Source organism: Malania oleifera, chromosome 2 (genome assembly GCF_029873635.1).
Source record: "Malania oleifera isolate guangnan ecotype guangnan chromosome 2, ASM2987363v1, whole genome shotgun sequence".
NCBI lineage: Eukaryota > Viridiplantae > Streptophyta > Magnoliopsida > Santalales > Ximeniaceae > Malania > Malania oleifera.
In genome coordinates, this window is record NC_080418.1 from 40,142,087 (window position 1) to 40,167,781 (window position 25,695).

Below are 25,695 nucleotides of genomic sequence, written 5' to 3' on the forward strand. Positions count from 1 at the left end.
AATAATAGTAATATATATATTGGGCCTGGGTAAAAATGGGGTGTCTACAGCTGCCCCTCTTTGTAGGATTCGTTGCTTCAAAGTAAAAGTAAGATCTCTCCTACGTTATTTGTGGCAACAAGCCTGCAAAGATAAAAGACGCTGATTTTGGACCAGGCCCATTGTAACGGAAGAGACCAAAATGATTTGTGAAAACCGATTTGCATGTATGCTTGAGAGCACACGAGAATGACTTGCGTCGAGTGTAGGAACCCGAGATATAGTTCATGAGAGGTGACTTGCACCGGGTGTAGGAACCCGAGCTATAGTTCACGGAGGGGTGACTTGCACCGGGTGTAAGAACCCGAGCTATAGTGCACGGAAGGTGACTTGCACCGGGTGTAGGAACCCGAGCTATAGTTCACGGAAAGGTGACTCGCTTCGGGTGTAGGAACCCGAGCTATAGTTCATGAAGGGTCAATAAGGTGGGACCGTAAATGGTCAATAATATGGGACCTCGATGGGTCAATAAGGTGGGACCGCAAAGGGTCAATAAAGTGGGACCGTGATAGGTCAATAAAGTGGGACCACGAAGGGTCAATAAGGTGGGACCGCGATGGGTCAATAAGAATGGGACCGCCAAGGTTCAATAAAGTGGGACTGTGAAGGGTCAATAAGAGTTGGACCGCGAATGGTCAATAAGATGGGACAGCGATGGGTCAATAAGGTGGGACCGCAATGGGTCAATAAGATGGGACCGCGATGGGTCAATAAGAATGGGACCGTGATAGGTCAATAAGGTGGGACCGCAATGGGTCAATAAGATGGGACCGTGATAGGTCAATAAGGTGGGACCGCAATGGGTCAATGAGATTAGGACCGTGATAGGCCAATAAGGTGGGACCGCGAAGGGTCAATAAGATGGGACCGTGATAGGTCAATAAGGTGGAACTGCAATGGGTCAATAAGAATAGGACCGCGATGGGTCAATAAGAGTGGACCGCGATGGGTCAAATAAGATGGGACAGCGATGGGTCAATAAGGTGGGACCGCAATGGGTCAATAAGATGGGACCGCGATGGGTCAATAAGAATGGGACCATGATAGGTCAATAAGGTGGGACCGCAATGGGTCAATAAGATGGGACCGTGATAGGTCAATAAGGTGGGACCGCAATGGGTCAATAAGAATGGGACCGTGATAGGTCAATAAGGTGGGACCGCAATGGGTCAATAAGAATAGGACCGTGATAGGTCAATAAGGTGGGACCGCGAAGGGTCAATAAGATGGGACCGCGATGGGTCAATAAGAATAGGACCGTGATAGGCCAATAAGGTGGGACCGCCAAGGGTCAATAAGAATAGGACCGTGATAGGCCAATAAGGTGGGACCGCCAAGGGTCAATAAGAATAGGACCGCGAATGGTCAATAAGGTGGGACCGCAATGGGTCAATAAGAATAGGACCGTGATAGGTCAATAAGGTGAATAAGATAATCAGAATAATTTGGATGAAACTGCTCTCATGAATGAGGTAATCAAGAAAGCTTTGAGGTGATCGAACACCTTGATTCGTCGTGAACAACACCAATATTGGATGTGAGGGTCGATGCCCTAATTTTAAGGTAGATGACTCAATTTGGACCAGGAAAATGGCCACTTTGTATGGGGGATGATGAATCGGGTACGAAGTCTTGAGATTTTGTTGGAAAGTGTCCTCAAGCATAGGGCTCAGAATTATTCCATTGGGGATTATCAATCGGGAATGAAAACATGAGTTTCTTTGGTTGTCTTTAGATTACCCTCTTTGAGACTCTACAACCAATGCATCATATGCTTCCTGGGGTCAACTGCCATAGTTTCAAAATATGTCAATCTGTGCATGGGGGTTGGCTGCCCCAATTTCAAAATATGTCTAGACAAGAATGGCTCAGTCAATGAGGCAAAAGAATTATTCAAAAGTTTATTCGATCAGGCAAGTGTGATTGAATAGTGCTCTATTGCTATATGTATGCATGTTGCTACCTAAGATGCTAGAATGCAGTGAAATGTTGTTCTGTGTGCATAGTGATGCGTGAATGCAAAGATGTATGCATATTGAATGAGATGCCCTTTATATTTTCTTTCTTATGCAATGCATAAAATGTATGGTAATGAATGAAATGCATAGTAATGCATGAAATGCATGGTAATGCATGAATCTTTTCTCCTTCCAACATGCTTGTAATCAACAACCCAATCTCTGATCTTGGGTGTGCCTGCTGATTCTGGCCATGTTTCAAATTCCAAAAGGCACTCAAAATCTGCCCTAGTGTTTACATGCCACTGGTCATGACCCTGTTTTTGACTTTGATTCTGTCCTGAAAGCTCTTGAATTTGCTCCAATGAACTCAAAAATTGCCTAGTTTCGATCCTCATCCACTAATATTGGCTATGTTTTCATCATGCACTCTGATATGACGGCATCAGAATTAGTCCAAACAAAACTCAACCCAAAATCTGCCCCATTTACCATCGTTTGTTACTGATATTGGCTTCAAATTTGACTTTGACACGAAGGCACCCCAAATCAGCGTCACTAGAACTCAACACGGAGTTTGGATCATTTGAGTGCATCTGTAACTATTCTTGACCATTTTACCTGTCTTTCACAAGGATCCTCTTTTGGCGAATGTGTCAGTGATTAAGCCCTTTTGACCATCCGTCCTCCTTTTACAACTTTTGAAGAATGGATTTTTTTTTTTTGGATGGGGGAATGAATGATGAATGATCATGCATTTAGGACATCAACTTGCTAAATCAAAAGGTCATATGCACAAAATAGATGTTTTACTGAGTTCGCTTGCTATTTCAATGGAAAAAATTCATACCAGTATTCGAGAGCCCTAATGATGATGGTGCTAACTTTTCGAACTGAATAACTGATTTTCTTTTTTAACCGATTACCCCAGTTTTATTGGGGGACTATTCTTCCACCTTATTCTGCCGTGACACCATTGAGAACCTTTTGTTTAATGGTTGCCCCTAGTTCAGTCAAGTCCGACTAATGTTTTGATCTCAAGATGGTCTTTAAGACTCGGGACGAAACGTTGGATGAGGGATACAGGTTTTCAGAATAAAAGGAAAACTAAGGCTCAAAAATCCCATCCCATAATGATATTTTATGCTCCCAGTTTGAATTGAGGCACTTGCAAGATATTGACCGAACTTGTCATTTGGACAAGTTGCCTACGTACCCTTTCAGGATCAGGTCATTGCGTAGTTCAGACACAATATTGCGTCTGACAAATCATTTGACACAACAATGTATACCAATCTGGTCAGGACTTCATTTGGACTGTAATGTAGGCTAGGGTTTGGGTTAAAGAAGAAAAGAGTTAAATAAGGCTCAAAATCGTTGATTTTATCAAGGGTAATTTGGTCAAAGATCACATATGTAGTACGTCCCTTATTTTTCTTTCTTCTTCCTTTTCTTCTTCCTTTTATCGCAACTTTTGCTTTTCCTTTTATGAAGGAATCTTAACTTCATTTTCATCACAAGTAATGACGATGATGATGTAGCTAGTTTAAAGAAGTATCTTCATTCTTAATTTAAGCTCAAAGACCTTGGACCTTTGAAATACTTCCTTGGTCTTGAGATTGCTTGTTCCACAAAAGGCATTACAGTTTCACAAAGGAAGTATGCTCTCATGATATTATCTTATTCAGGATATTTGATATGTAAACCAGCCTATTTCCTATGGACCATAACTTGAGATTATCCAAAATAGAAGGAAAGCCTCTCTCAGATTCACTTTGTTAGAGGAGATTAATGGGCAGACTTCTCTACTTAACCATTATAAGAGCTGACTTATAATTTTCTTTTCAAATATTAAGTCAATATGTTGCAAATCCCATTGAAGTTCATTTAGTAGTTGCTCATCGTGTTTTGAAATACATTAAAAGCAACCCTGGTAAAGGGTTATTCTTCCCATCAGCAAATGATCTACACAATTGGAGGCATTTTTTGATGCAAATTGGGCTGCATGCAGAGACACTAGAAAATCCATTACTAGATTTTGTGTGTTTCTTAGATAGTCCCTCATTTCATGGAAATCCAAGAAGCAAAATATAGTGTCTAGGTCTACAGCAGAGGTTGAATATACCGTGTCATGGCAATAACAACATGTGAAAGTACTTGGTTGCAACACTTGTTGAAAGATTTATGTGCATCATAGTGCAAACCTGTGCTTCTTTTTTTTTTTTTTTTTGGTGACAATGAGGCTACCATGCACATAATAGCCAACCCAGTTTTTCATGAACGTACAAAACATATTAACACTGATTGTCATATTGTTAGGGAAAAAAAATGTTGGCACACACTATGGAAACATCATATGTTTCTTTAGCTAGCAGATATTTGACTAAACCCCTTGGCTACAATCTCTTCTCTAATATTCTTTCCAATATGGGTGTTGTTGACATTTACACTCCATCATGAGGGGGAGTATTAAATTATAAGTCAAAAATGATACAAGTCAGTAGAGTTACACATGTACAAGTCAGTTATGTTAGTTAGCTACCAATGTATGTCTATAAATAAATAGAAGTTTGATTCATGTAAAGAGATATAAAAAATGTCATGTCCCAAACCCAATAATGGGACCTGAGGGTGAATAAGTAACCTAATCCTATCCTTGTATCGTACACATCACCAATGACACAGTACAATGAATGAGAGTTCGTCCCCATGGTGTTCCCAGGCACCCTATACACATTCACATATACCACGGAAACACAGTGGAAAATAAGTCTTTTTATACATGTACAGTACCATACCAGAGTCTATACAAAGAAGTCTAACTCCATAAAATACAACACAAATCCAAGTGGCAGTCTAAACCACCAAAAGACCACCCAGAATAAGCTTAGGACTTACCCGGGTACTTCCCGCAATACACCAACACTACGCTTCTACACCATGTAGCTAGCTCCGATTACCCGAAGGACCTAAAAAATATGTATGTATAGCAGGGATGAGACACCTCTCAGTAAGGCAAATACAGGTTATATCAGTGTGTGACATTTGAGTGTTATCATGACATCAAAACATACACATATAAATGCAGTTCCAGTACTTTCACAAAACAGTTTCAAAACAGTACATACACGCACACACACATGATTAAGTAACCCGGTGTTGTCACACCCTTCGGTCTGAAGCCGGCCCACGATACCCGAGGTCGGCCCGTAGCCAGCCCGTGATACATGGTGTCCCCGGTACATGGCGAACCCCAGGCTCCTATGGCTTTGTACCGATACAAACTGGTGAATCCACACCCTTCGGTGATCAGCCGGTAAGGGTCACGCCCTCAGATATAGAGCCAGACACTCTTGCCAAACATGGTAGGTGATAAACACATACCCTCGAATATAGAGTTGGACACTCTTTCAATGTATGGAACAACTTGGAATCCAATTCCTATTGCATTTCATCAAAACACAATCATGCATGCTCATATAACCAAACAAACCACACCCATTTGGTAATCAATAAATTATGATTTTCCAAGAGTATACAGTTTAATAAAGTCAAGGTACGGCCATCCCTAACACAATACATAACATAGTATACCAAAGGTTTTCCAACAAAACCAGAGATTGTAGCCCAGTACCCCCTTTTTCCCAAAAACTGTTACATGAAAAATCCACAGTTTTACCCATTAGATTTCCCCAAATGAGTAACCAAAACACACACAGGACCGTGAACCACTGTTCTACCGAGTCCAATTTCAAAAATAACAGACATAAACTGAATCCCCTTACCTTTTCTCGAATGACAAATCTCGAACTCCAAGGCTCCTAAACCGCAAACCGAGTTCCAAAACCTGCAACCCATAGTATAAAACTCGCTTACAACTCTGTTACCTACAAGATTACCGAATCAGAATTGAAAACCGAGTCTTACCTTTATTTTGGGCCAAAACCCGAGAATGATCGAAACGAAAATCCAATCCATAGAACTTGTAGAGAATCCTTCCCTGATCCTCATAGTAATGTAAGATCTACGATTCCTACTACATACGGCAAAGAAATCTAGAGAGATAGAGAGTAGGTTGAGTTTTTAGAGAGAGAGAGAGAGAGAGGGAATTTGAGTTTTCTTAGCTGAAAAGTAATGAAAATATCTATTTATAACCCTTTGAACTGGCCACTCCTCGTCGACGAGACTCTCCACTTCGTCACTAAGAACTACAAAGACTTCGTCAACGAACTCTGACTTCATCGACGAAGCTTGCTTAATTACCATTTTACCCTTCTCTTAATTAATTAATTCCCTATATCACGGTTCGGGTTCTTACAACCTCCCTTCCTTACAAAAATTTCATCCTCAAAATTTGCTATTTCTTATTCATAAACTCATTCATGAAATCAATTATACACTCGACTTTAGGAAGAAAACCGACGACTACTATAACACAGCCCTGTCACAACATATACATACCCTCACTTATGGCGGAGGAATACTGTGGTTACAAACATACATCGTCTCAGGAGTTCACAAATACCCACACTCCTTAAAACCAACCATCTATTCCAATACAAAGTAGGGTAATGTACATAACTTAGAATAACTGTGGATACTTCCAGCGTATCTCTGCTTCCAGTTCCCAGGAAGCTTCCTCAACCTTGTGGTTCCGCCACAATACCTTCACCAGGGGTATGTCCTTAGTACATAACTTTTGAACTTTATGGTCCAAAATCTGAATAGGTATCTCCTCATACGCTAAAGTGTCTCCAATCTCCACATTCTCGTAGCTAAAAACATGTGAAGGATCCAACACGTACCTCCTTAACATGGATACATGAAACACATTGTGGACCCTCGAGAGTGCTAAGGGTAGTGCAATTTTATAGGCTATCGAACCCACTCACTCAAGAACCTCGAATGGTTCGATGTACCTCGGGCTCAGCTTGCCCATCTTCCCAAATATCATCACCCCTTTCAATGAAGTGATCCTCAAAAATACCTTACCCCCACCTCGAGCTCCAACTTACGACAGCAAACATCTGTGTAGCTCTTCTGCCGACTCTGAGCTAATTTAATCCTTTCTAGGATCAAACCTACCTTCTCAGATGCCTGCTGCACAAGATCAAGTCCTAACACCTAACGTTCACCAACCTCACTCCAATACATAGGAGATCGAAACCTTTAACCATACAGAGCCTCGAACAGTGTCATCCCAATACTAGCCTGGAAGCTGTTGTTATAAGCGAACTCTACTAATGGCATAAACTGTATCCAGCTACTGTCGAAATCTAACACACAAGCCCGCAACATATCTTCTAAGATATGTATCGTCCTCTCAGACTATCCATCAGTTTGGGGGTGGAACATTGTACTGAAAGTAAGCTTTGTCCCCAATGCTTCCTGCAAGCTCTTCCAGAATTGAGAAGTAAACCTGGAGTCTCGATCTGATACAAAGGAGACTGGTACCCCATGCATTCTAACTATCTCATGCACATATATGCCTGCTAGCCTACTTAAAGGGTAGCAAACCTTCATTGGTAAAAAGTGAGCAGATTTCGTCAACCTATCCACGATCACCCAAATAGCATTCTGCCCGTGAAGTGTTGGCAGCAATCCGATCACAAAGTCCATGGAAACATGCTCCCATTTCCACACCGGAATAGCTAAGGGTTGTAACGGCCATGCCGGCTTTTGTTGTTTAGCTTTCACCTGCTGACATGTTAGAAACTGGTCAATGAACTGAGCAATCTGCCTCTTGATACCACTCCACCAGAAGGTCTCGCGCAAGTCCTGATACATCTTTGTACTACCTATATGTACCGTATACAAAGAGCGATGCGCTTCCTCCAAAATCGTTCTTCCGATCTCATCATCGTTCGGAATACATAGCCTGGTCCCAAACCTCAACACACCTCCCTCAGAGATGTTGAACTCTGAAGCTAATCCGTGTTGTACCTTTTCCACAACCGCTGTCAACTCCGCATCACTAGCCTGCACGACTTTTATACGCTCAAACAAAGTCGGCTGGACCACCAAACTAGCAAGGAAAGTATGATGATCACCACGCACTAAGTCTATACCTGAGCTTTGCAGATCCTGTCTGACGTGATGCTGAGCTACAACTACAAATACTGCCACGTACCGACGTCTGACACGACGCATTGGCTACCACATTAGCTTTTCCTGGGTGATAACTGATGGTGCAATCGTAATCCTTAATCAACTCAAGCTACCGCCTCTGCCTCATATTCAAATCCTTCTACGTGAAAAAGTACCTGAGGCTTTTGTGATTAGTGAAAATCTAGTATTGCACACCATACAAATAGTGTCGCCAGATCTTCAGTGCATATACAACAGCAGCCAACTCCAGATTATGCGTAGGGTAATTCTTCTCATAATCCTTCTGTTGCTGAGAAGTATAAACTATTACCTTACCCTTCTGCATAAGCACGCAACCGAAACCTTTCAGAGATGCGTCGTTATAAATCACAAAACCGCCATCCCTAGAAGGAATGGTTAACACTAAAGCAGTAACCAGCCGATGCTTCAACTCCTGAAAGCACTACTCGCAATCACTGGTCCATTCAAACTTTACCCCCTTCCTAGTCAATCGTGTCAGAGGCCCAAATAACTTAGAAAACCCTTCCACAAACTGACGATAATAACCTGCTAGTTCCAGAAAACTCTGAACCTCCTACACACTCTTTGGCCTCACCCAATCGACCACAGCTTCGATCTTGCTAGGATCAACTGATATACCATCACCAGTTACTACATGGCCTAAGAATGCCACCTGATTCAACTAGAATTCACCTTTCTTTAATTTAGCATACACCTTCTTCTCTTGCAAAATCTGTAATACTAACCTCAGATGGTTCTCATGCTCTTCCGTACTCCTCGAGTATACCAGAATATCATTAATAAACACCACCACAAATCGGTCCAAGTACTCATGGAAGACCCTATTCATAAGATCCATGAACACTGCCGGAGCATTCGTCAACCCAAATGGCATAACTAGAAACTCGTAGTGGTCGTATCTGGTACAGAAAGCAATCTTCGCTACATCCGTAGATCTGACCTTACCTGATGATATTCTAACCGTAGGTCAATCTTCAAAAATACAAGCATACCTTACATCTGTTAAAAAAGATAATCAATACGAGGCAACGGGTAGCGATTCTTCACAGTTATCTTGTTAATCCCACGATAATCAATGCACATACGCATCGACATGTTCTTCTTCTTCACAAACAGTACTGGAGCTCCCTAGGGCAAAACACTAGGTCGAATAAAACCATTGTCCAGTAATTCTTGTACCTGTTCCTTCAACTCTCAAAGTTCTGCTGGAGCCATCCGGTACGGAGCTTTAGAGATCGGTGCCTTACCAGGCAACAACTCTATCGCGAACTCCACCTCACGATCCAGAGGTAAACTGGGTAAATCATCTGGAAACACATTCAGGAATTCACTGACTACCCGAATATCCTCAAGTCTCAACTGATCCCGTGGTGGTTCCTTCACATGAGCTAGGTACTCCTGACATCTATCCAAGAGTAATCTCCTCGCCTACAATGCCAATAGAATCTGTGGGTTCGAACGCACACACGATCCCACAAACTAGTACTCCTGCTCCCTAGGAGGTCTGAACACTACCACCTTCCTACGATAGTCGGTCACAGCATAACTAAAAAATAACCAATCCATTCCCAATATGACATCAAACCCTAACATGGCGAATACTACAAGGTTTGCTGGTAGCAACTTCCCCTAGATTACCACTAGGTAATCCTCCAACATTCTCCTACAGAATGATATACTCCCAGATGGTCTGGCTACAGAAAATTCCTCTTCCATGACTTGGGTCTCCACCCCACACAGTTTCAGAAAATTAACAGATATAAAGGAGTGGGTCGCACCTAAATCAAATAAAACCACAACTCTATTTAAAAGCAACATCATAGTACATGTCACCACATTCGCCGCATGCTCAGCATCCGCGGGAGTAAGCGAGTACACCCTTGCTGGAGTTGTGTTTGTCTGGTGGGTTCCCCGGGATACCTGATTACTCGAATAAGGCGTACCCCTCTTTGGTGCGTGACAATCCCGAGCCATGTGACCTGATTGACCAAAGTTGTAGCAGTTACCCCCAAACGGTTGGCACTCACCGCTATGCCATCTGCGGCACCTGGTACAATGATCACCCACCTGGCTCATTTGAGAACCTTGATGCTCGATATTCTGTCGGTAACCCGAGCCCATGTTCCTCTTCTTCCACGATCCCTGATGAGATCCAAAATGAAAACCAGAAGGTACTGGCCTCTTCTTCGGCTCCTGATCCACCTCATCCTCTCGAATACTATTCTCAATCATAGTGGCTTTATCCAAAAAAATTGAACTCAAACGGATCTGAAGCATACTCACTAATCTGCAGATGTCTTTCCTCGGGGCCTTCTCGAACCTCCTTGTAAGAACCCGAACCATGATAAATAGGTTTAAATAAATAAGAGAGGGGCAAAATTGGAATTCAATAGGATTCGTTGACGAAGCCAGAGTTCGTCAACAAAGTCCATGTAAGTGTCGTTGACGAAGTTCAAAGGCTGGTCGACGAGGAGAAGCTGAGAGATTTCGGGAAAACGGAGATATCAAGATTCGTTGATGAATCCATCGTCTCGTCGACGAGTTGTCTATATGACCTCGTTGACGAGGACACCATTTTGTCGATGAGGACGCCTGAGTCAAAGGGCTATAAATATCAATTCTCTTTACTTCTCAACTAAGAAAACTAAATTTTATCTCTCTCTCTCTCTCTCTCTCTCTCTCTAGAACTCTCTATACTCTCTATCTTTTTAGATTTCTTCGTCATTTGTTATTAGAATCGGGAATCTAAAGTTACCACGAGGATCGTGAAAGGATTCTCTATAAGTTCTATGGATCAGAATCTCATTTCAGAGATTTTTGGGTTTCGGTTAAAAATCGAGGTAAGGCTCGATTTTCAATTCTAATCCGATAGTTTAGTAGAGAACAGTGTTGTCAGTATATTCAATACTGTTGATTGTAGGTTTTGGAACTTGGTTCGCTGTTTAGGGACTTTAGAGTTTAGGATTTGCTATTCGGGGAAAAGGTAAGAGGAATTGTGTTTATATCGATTATTTTTGAAATCGGACTTGGTAGAACTGTGGTTCATGGTCTTGTGTGTGTTTTGGCTACTCATTTGGGGGGATCTAATGGGGGAAAACTATGGGTTTTTCATGATTACAATTTTGGGAAAAAGGAGGCGACAGGCTGCATCCCTGGTTTTGTTGAAAACCAAACGTATATGTTGATTTATATTGTGTTATAAGGATGGATGTGCCTTGACTTGTTTTAATTGTATGTGTTTTCAAAAATCATGATTTAGATTACCAAATGGGTGTGGTTTATTTGGTTATATGAGCTTGCATGTGTGTATAATTGGTTGAAATGCTAGTAGGAACGTGGTTTAGAAATTGTTCTAGGTACTGAGAGTGTCCGGCTCTATATCCGAGGGCATATGAAATCGATGAACATAGATTAGCAGAATGTCCAGCTCTATATCCAAGGGCGTGAGCCTATTCTTGCAGATTAGGCCAAAGGGTGTGGATCCACCAGTTTAGCGCTGGTACGATGCCATGGGAGTCGGGGACTAACCATGTGCCAGTTGCGCCGTGTTCACGGGTTGGCTAAGGGCCAACGCAGTATGTCACGGGCCGGCTTCAGGCCGATGGGTGTGACGACACCAGGATTGCTGATCATGTGTATATGTGCATCCCACAGATGTAGGAGAACATTCGCATCTCTTGACACTCCGCCCGATCTCCCATAGGACCTGTCTCGTCAGTCCTCGAGGCACAGTAGGAGACTCATCACTCGCGGTCTCCTCGGAGCCACTTCCCAAGTCATTATCCTTTTGCTCCATTTTGAAAACACAACAGAGTTCTATCAAGACTCCTACAAGATGTACAATTTACACAATTATCTAACCCTAATCATGTTAACTATCACCTGTCAGGTCTAGGTCTGTCCTATCACACTAACATGAAAGTCATTAATGGTTTGCTGTGATTTTACTGAAATCGTCATTCTAGGAAAAACACAGAACATCGCCGACGAGTCCCGGTTTAGCATAATAACATCCCTCAACCAACTCTACGCACATCCAACCTCCTATGCTCTGGTATGTACACACAGCTATGCCTAACCAAGTCTGCAAGATCTAGCAACCTAGTTAGCTCTGATACCAAGCTATCACGCCCTAAACCCAGTAATGGGACCCGAGGGTGAATAAGTAACCTAATCATGTCCCTGTATCATACAAATCACCAATGACACAGTACAATGAGTGAGGGTCCATCCCCGTGGGGTTCCCAGGCACCCTATACACATTCACATATACCACGAAAACACAACGGAAGATAAGTCTTTCTATACATGTACAATACCATACCAGAGTCTATACAAAGGAGTCTAACTCCACAAAATACAACACAAATCCAGGTGGCAATCCAAACCCCCAAAAGGCCACCCAGTATAAGATTAGGACTTACCCAGGTACTTCCCATAGTACACCAACTCTACGCTTCTATACTAGGTAGATAGCTCCGGTTACCCAAAAGACCTAAAAAATATGTACGTACAGCAGGGGTGAGACACCTCTTAGTAAGGCAAATACAGGTTATATTGGTGTGTGGCATTTGAGTGTTATCATGACATCAAAACATACACAGTTAAATGCAGTTCCAATACTTTAACAAAACAGTTTCAAAACAGTGCATACATGCACACACACATGATCAAGTAACCCGGTGTCGTCATACCCTTCGGCTCAAAGTTGGCCCGCAATACACGGCGTCCCCGGCACATGGCAAACCCCAGGCTCCCATGGCATCATACCGGTAGAAACTGGTGGATCCACACCCTTCAATGATCAACCAGTAAGGCTCACACCTTCGGATATAGAACCAGACACTCTTACCAAATATGGCAGGCAATAAACACACTCCCTCGGATATAGAGCCGGACACTCTTTCAGTACCTGGAACAAACTTGGAACCTAGTTTCTATTGCATTTCATCAAAACAAAACCATACATGGTCATATAACCAAACAAACCACACCCATTTGGTAATCTATAAATCATGATTTTCCAAGCGTATACAGTTTAATAAATTCAAGGCACGACCATCCCTAACATAATACATTACATAGTATACCAAAGGTTTTCCAACAAAACCAGGGATTACAGCCCAGTACCCCCTTTTTCCCAAAAACTGTTACATGAAAAACCCACAGTTTTACCCTTTAGATTTCTCCAAATAGGTAACCAAAATACACACAAGACCGTGAACAACAGTTCTACCGACTCCGATTTCAAAAATAACCGACAAAAACTGAATCCTCTTAGCTTTTCCCGAATGACAAATCCCAAACTCCAAGGCCCCTAAACAGCGAACCGAGTTTCAAAACCTACAACCCATAATACAAAACTCGCTCACAACTCTGTTACTTACAAAACTACCGAATCAAAACTAAAAACCGAGCCTTACCTATATTTTGGGCCAAAACCCGAGAATGCCCGAAACGAAAATCCAATCCGTAGAACTTGTATTGAATCCTTCCCTGATCCTCGTGGTAATGTCAGATCTATGATTCCCGCTACATATGACGAAGAAATCTAGAGAGATAGAGAGTAGGTTGAGTTTCTAGAGAGATAGAGAGAAAATTTAAGTTTTCTTAGTTGAGAAGTAATGAAAATATCTATTTATAACCCTTTGACTCGGCCACTCCTCGTTGACGAGACTCTGCATTTGGTCGTCGAGAACTACAAAGACTTCATTGATGAACTTTGACTTCGTCAACGAAGCTTACTTAATTACCAATTTACCCATCTCTTAATTAATTAATTCCATATATCACGATTCGAGTTCTTACAAAAAATGTAATACAAGTTTTGATCATTTTCCTCTCCAAGATTCTATTTTTCTCTTTAATTTCTTATAATACGTTTTATTTTTTCTGTTATGTGTCAAAGATTAGCATTTTGTTATGGTTAATACAACAAATTATGAAAAATTAAATAGTATTTGAAAGCATGAGTTTAGAATTTTAATTTGAATTTGTGTGAATTTGAAAAAAAAATTCAGTATAATTTTATACTATATTTTATTTAAATTTATGTAAATTCAAATTGAAATTCTGAAATTTATGCCCCTAAATCTCTCTCATGATTGCATGTTGTATATGAAGTAATTTTAAAGAACGTTATTATCTTGGTAAATCACACCCGTTGCTTTTTGGTTTTGGCTACGTTGTTGAGTCGCGGATGCTTTAATTGCAAATATGCTGTTGGGTTCTTTTCAACTTTCTCCTATTCACGTTCGGAATCAGACGAAAAAAGTCAGATGCCTCTTGCCCTCCTCGATTCTCTGTTGTTATATTTTTATTTTTATTTTACATTTTTGTTAACTTTTACATGGCATTCAGTTTCTTTGCCTCTTATTGGATTTATTTAAGGTATGTTTGGATTAAAAATTTTGCTTGAATTAAAAAAAAAAAGGAAACTCTTTTTATTATGTTTTATTTCTATTTTAAATACTAATAGAAATAAAATTTAATTTTATTGTGATTAAAAATTAAGAAAAATTACATACTAATGATGTCTAAAATTTAGAATTTGTTGACTAATTATTTTATATATATATATATATATATATATTCTTTTCTTGATAACTAAAATAAAAGGAAATTCATTCAATTTTTTTTTTCTTTTTAAAAATAGTTTTTAAGTTTTAATTGTGATCATGTTGATTTTTAAATTGGGATTATTTATGGAATATATATATTTACTCATAGGAATTTCCTACTTGGAATTAATAGAAGGTGGAAATGAGTTGTACATGCCTTTTTACTTTTGTAGCCTTAGGATTTGTTTGGAATTTGGATTATCTTGGCGGAAAGGAAGGAAAAATATGAAAGGTAATACTTTTTCATATTTAGCTATTAAAGAAAGAAAAAAAAAATACCAGATCAATGAATAAAAATATGATTTTAGGAGACAATTATATTTAATTTTTTTGAATTTTTAACTATTTTAAAATTAATTTTTATTTTTAACAATATTATATATAAAAGGAAATTATGTTAAAAATTGAACTTACTTCTAATTTTTCTTTTCCTTTCTCAACCAACGTTCAAATTCAAAATTCAAAAAACTACTCGCAGTCCACTCGTTGACAGTACAAGGGATTCATCGACGATTTAGAGGACGCTCGTCGACAAGAACATGACATTTGTCGATGAGCCCATTTTCTACTCTCGATATCTTCAGAATTGTGAGATTTTTCTACTCTCGGGGATCTATTCATCAACGAGCACAGGGCACTCGTCAACGAGTCTCTGCTGTGCTACCCCTTTTTGTTTTTCTTCTCTCTTTGTTTATGAAATCTAATGTATATGAGCCACACCATAAACAATAATCTCCACTTTGGCGATTATATGCCCCTTAGGAGAATTCCGAAAAACATATCTAACTGCTCCACCTTGAACTTGAACCGTTCAATTGGGTTTGTCTCCTTTCTATCAATTGGAGACATGGAGTAAGTCATTGTAATGCTTGAACTTCTCATAAGTAACTAATTTCGTCAGAATATCCGCTACATTTTAAAATGTGTGAACTTTGTCCAACACAAGCTCACCTGAAGCAGTCAATTCCCAAACCCTGTGGAACCTTACACAATGCGCTTGGTTCTAACATGATATATCTGATTCTTTGCCAAGTAAATGACACTCTGACTATCACAATGCAGCACCACTCTATTTTACTGTAATCCCAACTCTCTAACTAAAACGATAAGCCATAAAGCTTCCTTTGCAGCTTCGGTAACTACCTTATATTCCATCTCAGTCGTGGATAATGCTACCAGAGACTGTACCATGGATTTTCAACATATCGGTCCTCCTACAAGGGTAAATACATATCCCATTGTAGACCTTCTGTCTTCCGTATCTCCAACATAATCAGCATCTACAAACCCTATAATTGAAGGACAGCTTTGTTGCTTGCCAAACATAATGCCATATCCTGATATACCCCGTAAGAATCTAAGTATCCATTTGATGGCTTCCCAATGCTACCTTCCTTGATTAGAGAGAAACATACTTACCACACTCACTGCATGAGCCAAATCTGGCCTCGTACACACCATGACATACATTAAACTCCTCATAGCACTAGCATAAGGGACCTTTGATATGTCTCGAATTTCCTCATCTGTACTTGGGAAATCTGTAATACATAACTTAAAATGATTCGCTAGAGATGTACTCACTGGTCTTGCATCAATTATGCTAAATCTCTCCAACTCCTTATGCACATAATCGCCCTGAAATCGCCATAATCTCCCTGCAGTTCTGTCACGACGAATCTCCATTCGAAGTATTTTTTTGGCTGAGTCAAGATCCTTCATGTCAAATTCCTTATACAACAGGTCATTCAACTAATTCACTTTAGTTAAATCTTTTGCAGCTATCAACATGTCATCAACGTACAATAACAAGAAAATAAGAGAACCATCCTCAAGCTTTTCCACATAGACACAACAGTCATACTCACACCTTTTGCAGCCAATCTTGATCATGTAAGAATCAAACTGTTTATACCATTGCCTTGGAGACTGTTTCATCCCATAAAGAGATTTCTTCAACCTGCAAACTAAATTTTCTTTTTGCAGTTTGATGAATCGATCTCTTTAGTTCTACTATGTAAATTTGTTCCTCTAAGTCACCGGGAAGAAACATCATCTTCACATCCATTTGTTCCAAATGAAAATCATAATGGGCTACTAACCCTAACACAGTTCTAATAGAAGTATGTCGGACCACTAGAGAAAAGATCTCATCTTAATTTATCCCCTTCTTTTGTGAGTATCTTTTTGCCACCAACCGTGCCTTGAATTTCTCTCATTCATTTTCTAAAATTGTTTCTTTCTTCCTATATACCCATTAGCAACCTATCAATCTCTTCCCATCTGGAAGCTCCATCAAATCCCAAGTTTGGTTCTTATGTATTGATTCTATCTCCTCAATCATCGCACCCATCTACCTATCTTTCTCCTGACCATGCACTGCCTCTTGAAATATAGTTAAAGTGTTGCAACTAATAAGGAAAACATAAGATACTAACTCTTCAAATCTATACCTTGGTGGAGGTCTAATAGTGCGTTTGGATCTCCGTATAGGAAGATCGTCAACTTGCTGATTTCCCGAGCTAGAGCTCCCTGCAACCGTAAGACCATGATCATTTCCATTGCCTTGAGCTTCCAACTTCATTTGCAGAATATGTTCATCATTGCCCCAATTTTCTGACTCTTGTTTCTGTTCATCGCACTCTTGAGTATGCTTCACCAGAGCCTTCTCATCGAAGACTATATCCTTATTGATCACCACCTCATTTGCCATTAGGTCCCATAGCTTGTACCCTTTTGCACCCTCTGGATATCCCAAAAAGATGCAACGACGAGATTTTGGGTCAAACTTAGACCTTTCCTCACTAGATATGTAAACATAGGTCGGACACCCGAATACCTTCAATTCGGAGTAGTCTATTGCATTTCCCGTCCAAACTTCTTCTGTCACTCGACCCTCTAGTGACGCCCTTGATGATCGGTTTATTAGAAAACAATTCATACTCACTGCCTCAACCTAAAAGTTCTTTGGTAGTCCTGCATTTAATCTAAGACACCAATCCCTTTCAGAAAGAGTCTGGTTCATCTGTTCTACCACACCTATTTGCTGAGGTGTCCGACGAACTGTAAAGTGTCTCTTGATGCCCTGCTCTGCACAAAACTCCATAAATTGAGAATCAGTGTACTCAGTCCCATTTTCTAATCTTAAGTATTTGATTCTCCTTTTTGTTAGGTTTTTTACTTCAGCCTTTCAAATATTAAACTAGACAAATATATCTGATTTGTGATGCATGAAGTAAACTCAGACCTTTTTTGAGTAATCATCAATGAAACTCACATAATACATATGTCCACCCTTTGATGCAACTCTAATTGAGCCCCAAACATCTAAATGCACATAATCAAGAATAACCTTTGTCTTGTGTATAGCTGATCTAAACTTGGCTCTGTTTTATTTTCTAAGAAAAAAAATCCTGCAAAATTCCAATTGTCATGATTTCAAGCCCTTCAAGAGTTTCCTTTTGTGTAATTTCTTCATTTTGTGTTCCCCCATATGCCCAATGCGTATATGCCACAAAACGGTCTTATTTGATTCAACATCTATAGCTACAGCTCCACCTACAATGGTAGTTCCCTGCAATGTGTAGATATTCCCATCTAATTTTTGCCCTTTAATTACAGTCAGATTACCTTTCCATACCGTTAGAACTCCACCGTTGGACTTGTAATTAAAGTCGTTACAATCCAAAGTACTGAGTGATATCAAACTCTTTCTCAACTCTAGTATATGTCTTACATTACATAATATTCTTACAACACAATCAAACATTTTTATCTTTACATTTCCCATGCCAATGATCTTGCAACAAGCATCATTACCCATAAGAACTGATGTAGAATTCACTAACCTGTAAGTGCTTAACTACTCCTTGTTCGGAGTCATACGATAAGAACATGCCAAGTCAAGTATCCAAGAGTCTGTTAGATTTTTCGACCCCGCTAAAACTGATAGAACATCACCATCACTACATGCTAAACCCTCTTCTTGAACAACATTCACAGATTTTGAAGTATCCTTATGTCTTTCAGAATTTCCCTTCTTCCAATTCAGATACTCCGGTTTCACATGCCCCTTTTTACCACATTTGTAACGCCAAATTTCTTTCTTCTTCTTGGATTTATTTCAGGATTTTTGACTTAATCCATGTTTAGATTTTCCTTTGCCTCGCTCATTATTACCCTTTACCACAAGTCCTTCTCTTTCATCACATATTTTCAATCTTTGATGAAAATTTAGTAAAGCAATTGTTACCTTTTCAAGATCAAGAGTTTCTTTACCTCACGTAAGAGTTGTTACAAGATTTTCATAGGTATGAGTCGAGGGGAAAGAGTTTAACAACATCAAAGCTTTGTGATCATCATCAAACTTAACATCATCTCTCATCAAATCACTAATAATTTGATTGAAGACATTAATATGTTGATATAAGTTTGATCCTTCAACCATCTTAAGCCAATACAAACGTTGCTTAAGAAAAAAGTTTATTATTGAGAGATTTGGACATGTACTGGCTCTCTAAATTTCGCCATATAGCCGCTGGAGAATTCTCCTCCATCACCTGATAGAGTATTTCGTCAGTCAAACACAAGCGTATTGTAGAAGCGGCCTTTCCCATTCCTTGTTGTACAAGAGTGTCTTTCACTTTCCTTTGTCATAAACTAAACTTCCCGGTTCCATCAAATTTGACGATGCCAAATCTTACAGAAGATGATCTCGATGCCGTAACAACAATATCTTTGAGGGACTATTATATATATCATTCTGGGCATATATTGATAGAGTGGGTGATCATTTGAGAAGTGTATTGTGTACTTTGAGATTTGCTCAGTGAAATTCTTGTGCCATTGCTTCCATGGATGTAGGCTTTTTTTAATCACGTAAATCTTATTGTTGTTCTTGTTGTTTATCATTTTCTGCTTGTGTTTCATTTACTTGTTGCTTTTATTCCACTGTGCTTCATATTTATCCCATCCATATCACAACGCATATGGTGTTTTATCATATAGGAGAGGAGAAGGTATTCTATTGATTAAGCTGTTGTGACACATTTACTCCAGAAAACAAAAGGTAAATTGGCATGAAATCTAATAGATCTTGCCATATTTAATAGATGTTGGTGTTTACGCTCAACTATACCATTTTGTTGAGGTGTAGCGACACATGCTTGTTGATGTAAACTCCTTTAAAAGTGTATAATTCTGGCATATCAAACTCAGCCCCTTTATTAGTCCTTATAGTTTTGATATGGATATAAAACTGTGTCTAAGCTTAAAAAAAATGACTAAACTAGAGTGTGAGTGTTAGATTTATTTTATATTAGATATACCCAAGTACAACGTGAATGATCATCCACAATTATAAGAAAATATCTGAAACCAGTAATTGACTCAACAGAGAAAGGACCCTAAATGCCACAATGTATCAAATTAATAGAAACTTTTATTTCTGATGGAATGACTAGTATTGAATGACAATATTTTATGTTTTGCCAATGGACAAATATTACAATTGAAATTTGAAGGAGTGCGTATATCAGGCAACAACTTCTGTGGTGTTTGGATCTTATTGAGAGAAGGATGGACTAGCCTAAAATGTCAAAGATCAAAAGAAGGAAGATTTACAGCATAAGTGAGATTTACAACAGAAAATACACTAGAATTCATAACAGATGCCTGCAACAGATATAGTCCACCTACTTGCTTGGCCACTCCAACCATCTTCCACAAGTTTAGGTCTTGTATGAAGCAAAAATGAGAAAGAAATAGAAAACAACAAGAATTTTATGTGAGTCTTTTGACTGAAATGAGGTTAAAATAGAATGATGGAACATATAGAACATTGTGAAGAACTAATGAATCTAATAGTCGTATAGTTCCAACATGTGTGACAGGAACACATGTTCCATTTGACGATTTTACTGATATGTTTATAACAAAGGTAATTGTAGTGAGATGCGAAACAAAACTGACCATGTGATCAGTAGCATCATTATCAATTATCCAGGAATTTGATTGCTTAAAAACAAAATTGGGTGAATTAATCGTATTTAATAAACACAAAGAGTTTGAAACAGCAGATGAGTTGCTCATAGCATTCATGACTGTAGGTTGAGGTGTTTGTGAAGAGGTTTGTAGGAAAGAAAGAAGTTGTTGACCTTGTTCTTTAGTGAAAGGAAACTAAGGAGTGGAATCTGTGGAAGAACAATTTGAGTCATTGGAAGATAATGAAACTTGATGCACAGATGATGTTTTGGTTCTTCGATTTTGAAGGTATCTAGGTAGATATCCATGTAACTTGTAGCATCTATCAACTGTATGCCCAGTGAGACCACAATGAGTACACACTAGCTTAGGACGTTGCTTCTGATAATATTTTGACCATTGTTCCAGGAATATTTTTACTAAACAAAGCAGCAGTTTCAGTCATCAAGAATGATCCCACCACCTTTTGCTTTTCTTCTTATAAAGTAAGAGATAAAACTCTTATCAATGGATGACATTGGATCCATGAGTAGAATTTGTCCTCGAATATGTGTAAAAGAGTCATTGAGACCCATAAAAAATTGAACAACATATTCATTTTGATGTTGAAATTATTGTTTTTAAGACTCCACGAGAACAATATGGATTACAAGAACAACTAGGAATTGGTTTCATAATATAAAATTCATCCCATATAGCTTTCAACTTCGTGTAATAAGAACTAACAGAAGATTGATCTTGAACTAATGAAGCAAGATGATCTTTCTTGAGTTGAAATAAACTGGGACCATTACCTTGTGTAAATTTGATCTTCAGATTCTTTCAAACTTCTTCAGTACTCGAAGTGTTGATAACATTGGAAGCAATTTCCCGTGTTAGAGAATTCAAGATCCATGAAGGACCATGTTGCTGCAACAAAACCATAGAATGTAATTTTTAGGCTAAGAAAACATTTCATCCATGAAACTCATCTTGCTCTTAGCATTGAGAGCTGTTAACATTGATCTGCTCTATGTAATAGTTCTTACCATTCAAAGGCTGAGAAACCAAGATCAAACCAGGACTTTCTCCATGATGAATAAAATAAGGGTGGGAAAAATTCTCAAGCAAAAAACAAGAAGATTGCTCTGATACCATATTAGAATAAAAGAAAGAAAATGTACTGCAAGAAAGTAAAGGGAAAAAACAAAGTCTTGGAGAAGAAAATGATCAAAATTTGTATTGTATTTCTTGTATATCTTTACATGTATCAGACCTTTACTTATACACATGTATTGATAACTAACTAACATACTGAAAACTATCAACGATTTTAGACAAAACGTCGACGGTTTCTTCCCCAGGCTAAATTGTCGATGTAACCATCAACCAAACTATCAACTATTTCTTATTTTTCCTCACCATGCTTTCCCTGTGCATCTGTTCCACTCAATATAAGCCACATTAAATACTTAATAACTACAATTGATGAGTGGCACTTTGGTTTTTCACTATGAATCTTGGAGGCTTGGATATTTACTTTGGTATCCTACGTGGAATGAGCATGACAAGTGATTGAAAATTACTATTTACGAATATGATGGATTCTATTAGATAATTTAGATTCCTTAATGGCATCTGGACCATTCATGCGCCTCAAATTATTTGGAGTAAGAACTTCTCATCCTCCGTATTTTCTTTTGTTTGGGGAAAAAAAATTTATTTGAGAAAGAAATGGAAAGAAAAAAAAAATTTTGATTGTATATATTTTTTTAATATGAAATGTTGCTAAAAATAAAAAATTATTCTGATTAAAAATTAAGAGAAATCAAATACTTGTAATGCCACTAATGCATGTTTATTTATTTATTTTTATATATTTTATTTTTTTTAGTTTTCTTATTAATCAAAATGAAAAAAATGAATTATTTTAAAATTTTCTTTCTTTCCCTTAATGTTTTTCAAATATCAAATGAAGTTTTAATAAATTTCCTTGTCCATCACCAAATTAGCCAATAAACGTGCAAGTCCTTTGAGTCACATGGGTGTATTTCATTTGGAAATGGAATTTTCTTGTTTTATATTTGAATCTGCTTAGAGGTATTTGCTAAGGAAAAAAAAAAAAAAAGGAAAAAGAAAAAATGTTCTAAATAATTTTTCGGCAGCCAAATGATTGTATTTTCTCTAACATACGTTTGTCCTTTGTTGGTACCCGACATTCATGTATATGCATGCACTTGTGAGGATTTGATATTAAGATGTACAACGTATAAGAATACGCATTTAGCATGTCATTGAATGGTGAAAGTGTATGATGACTTCGTCAAATGCGTGTGCTTGCTTTAGAGTGGAAGCTCATAGCCTCGTACAAAGAGTTGAAACTTGGCAAATATAAATGCTGTGGAAACCTGTCACCTAATCCTCATAGCTTCCCAACTGTTTAATAAAATGCTCTACTCTCTCTCTCTCTCTCCATGTGCGCACACAGTTCAACCTAGACTTCAAAATTATTTCAAGAAACCATCTTTGTAAACTATTTCATGATCCTCAGAAAGGGAGTTATTGATAGAAGAAACCATTGTTGTAGACTACGCCATGATCCTCACAAAGGGATTTATTGACAGAAGGAGCCAAGCTCTGTGGACAGTTCCAGACTCTTGCACTATATGGTAGACACATATATTTATAAAAGACGAGCCCAAAGCTTTATTAGATGGTTGAACACCTGTCCGTAGAAGGTGAGGGAGGGAATAGGCTGAGATCAAGAAGCGGCATAGGACATCTCCCCGGTACTTTTAAGGGCGAGTCTGAGAAGACTTATTGTGTCCCTGGGTGTAGATGTAGTCCAAGTGAGCCTCTAAAACGATCCTCCTCCTTAAGCATTCTTCATCCCTATTTTCACAATCTTCCTGTCCCATCAGCCGCTGGAACTACTCCACACCAGCAGATTGGTTAGAAACTTAGAATAGAGGATGAAGAAGAAGAAGAAGAAGAAGCATACCTTGGACATATCGGTGTCTTCCGCCCCTTCAAGGGAATTCCCACTAGTTATTTCATTGAGTTCTATTTCCTTTGGTCCTGCAAACGACGAAAAGCTTTGGTTGTAGAAAGTTTAATTTGCAGTAGAATAAGATGATGATGATGATAATGATGCTGATGATGAAGTCATGCACTACCTTGTTCGGTTGTTAAGGAGCGGCTTGATGTTCTGGCGGTGAAAATGAGGCAGAGAAGGAGAAAAAGAGCGTGAAACTTATATTGCTTCATGGTTTCAGCTTCCTGAACCTTTCTTCTTTTTTTTTTTTAGAGAGAGAGAGAGAGAGAGCAGGAATGTGATGGGGCTGGGGAAGGGCTTAGTGAGTTGGGAGATGGGGTGGTGGAGGGGGCCTGATACCGGGATATAAATACATGCATGGAAAGCGTCAAGCTAGGTCTCATGAATGCCCTAAGAGCTATTACAATACTCGGCTGGATCGGCCTAACCTATTATCCCTTTATATAAATTATAGTTATACTTTTATGTCTTTTATGGCGTGGTTGCTCACTTAGCATTTAGGTTATCTTCATTAGTATGTTTTAATTTTTTAAATATATTATCGTATATATTAAATTAATTGAAAAAAAAAAAAAAAAATCATTGTCCCATGTTAAATACGTGCACGTCAAATTTACTCCAATTTAGAATGAGACATTTCCTTTATAATTTTTTCTTCCTATGTTCAATAATAGGAGTACCACCTTCAAACTTTAAGATCACAAATGAAACATTTGTGTGGGGGTGTGGATGCGTGAGGGAGGAGAGGAAGAGGGAGCTTGCTTACTCAGTGCCACGTACAATAGTGGTCCAGGCAGCACCAAAAAAGCCCTAAAAATCAATGTAATGGTGTTTGAGTGGGTGTGCAAGTCAACCTTTTTGGACTTGCTGACAGCTGTTGCCATAATCACATGTTTGGCCTTTTACAGTAGCCTGACTCGTGGCATTAATTTTGATGTATAGTTAAACCATGAAAAGACACCACACGAGTAAAAACTGTGAAAGTAAAAGCGCCATTCACAAACACAATAAACCCCATGATTGAAACTGCCTCTCACCCACTGGTAACTGGTAAACCCAACCCCATTGGTCTGCGTGAGTGGCTATGCGCTTACACCACCTATCCCTGCTCCTCACTGGTATCAACGGCCCTGCCCACTTGCCTCCTGTGCTTAGTTTGCTATCATACTTATCTCTCTCTCTCTCTCTCTCTCTCTCTCTCTCTCTCTCTCTCACACACACACACACACACACACATAAATACACGTCTAAGTTGGGCAACAAATGTTATATAGTTATCTATTTGAATTCCTAGTTTTGCCTGTAATTATAACTCTTTATTCTTCTATATTTTTCTAGGCAAACTGCCACGAATCATGAATTTTTAAAATTTGACAGCCTATTGTATGGGCATGCGCACCAACAGGGCAAGCCACCGTGTTGGTTGGGATTCAGCTGATACTTAATGCTTGTGCATGGATAATTATGAAAAAATCATAGATAATGAAACATATAGCGCTCCTCTTTTGGATGATTTGAATCTCCCAATGCTTTGCTGGTGTATTTAAAAGAGCTCGTAAAAGTCATGGTTGGGTTTGGACTCTGTGAAGAAAGATGCCTCTTTACTTGAAGTATTTCTATGGAGAACTTCTTGTCTGCTAGTCTCAGACAAGTCTGATTAGAAAACATGGACTCTCTTATCAATCTCATGGGAAGGCCTTAGACTTTCTGTGGCTATAAATGGCTTTGGAAAATGTTTCTTGTATTTTTTTTATATAACTATATTTCTAATTCTTTATTTGTTTAAGCCAGAATTACTTGATCTCCCCTCTGCTACTACTGGGTTTCAATGGTACAACTCTGTGCCAGTTCTTTTGTTCTATTAAAAAAAAGAGTTGCGCTTTGAAATTTTGTCACAGGCACCTTGTTAGATGCCTCATTGCGATAAAATGTA

General features: G+C 38.9%; 1 protein-coding gene across 1 annotated transcript; it reads right to left on the reverse strand.

The window, feature by feature from the left end:
- Positions 1 to 22,975: 22,975 nt before the first annotated feature.
- On the reverse strand, positions 22,976 to 24,270 carry LOC131147955 (putative phytosulfokines 6). The gene is made up of 3 exons (XM_058097635.1): positions 23,884 to 24,270; positions 23,709 to 23,785; positions 22,976 to 23,637 (listed from the first exon to the last, which is right to left on the reverse strand). The coding sequence occupies exons 1-3, from the start codon at positions 23,972 to 23,974 to the stop codon at positions 23,503 to 23,505; spliced, it is 303 nt and encodes a 100-aa protein (XP_057953618.1). The 5' UTR covers positions 23,975 to 24,270; the 3' UTR covers positions 22,976 to 23,502.
- Between the last annotated feature and the right edge of the window lie 1,425 nt (positions 24,271 to 25,695).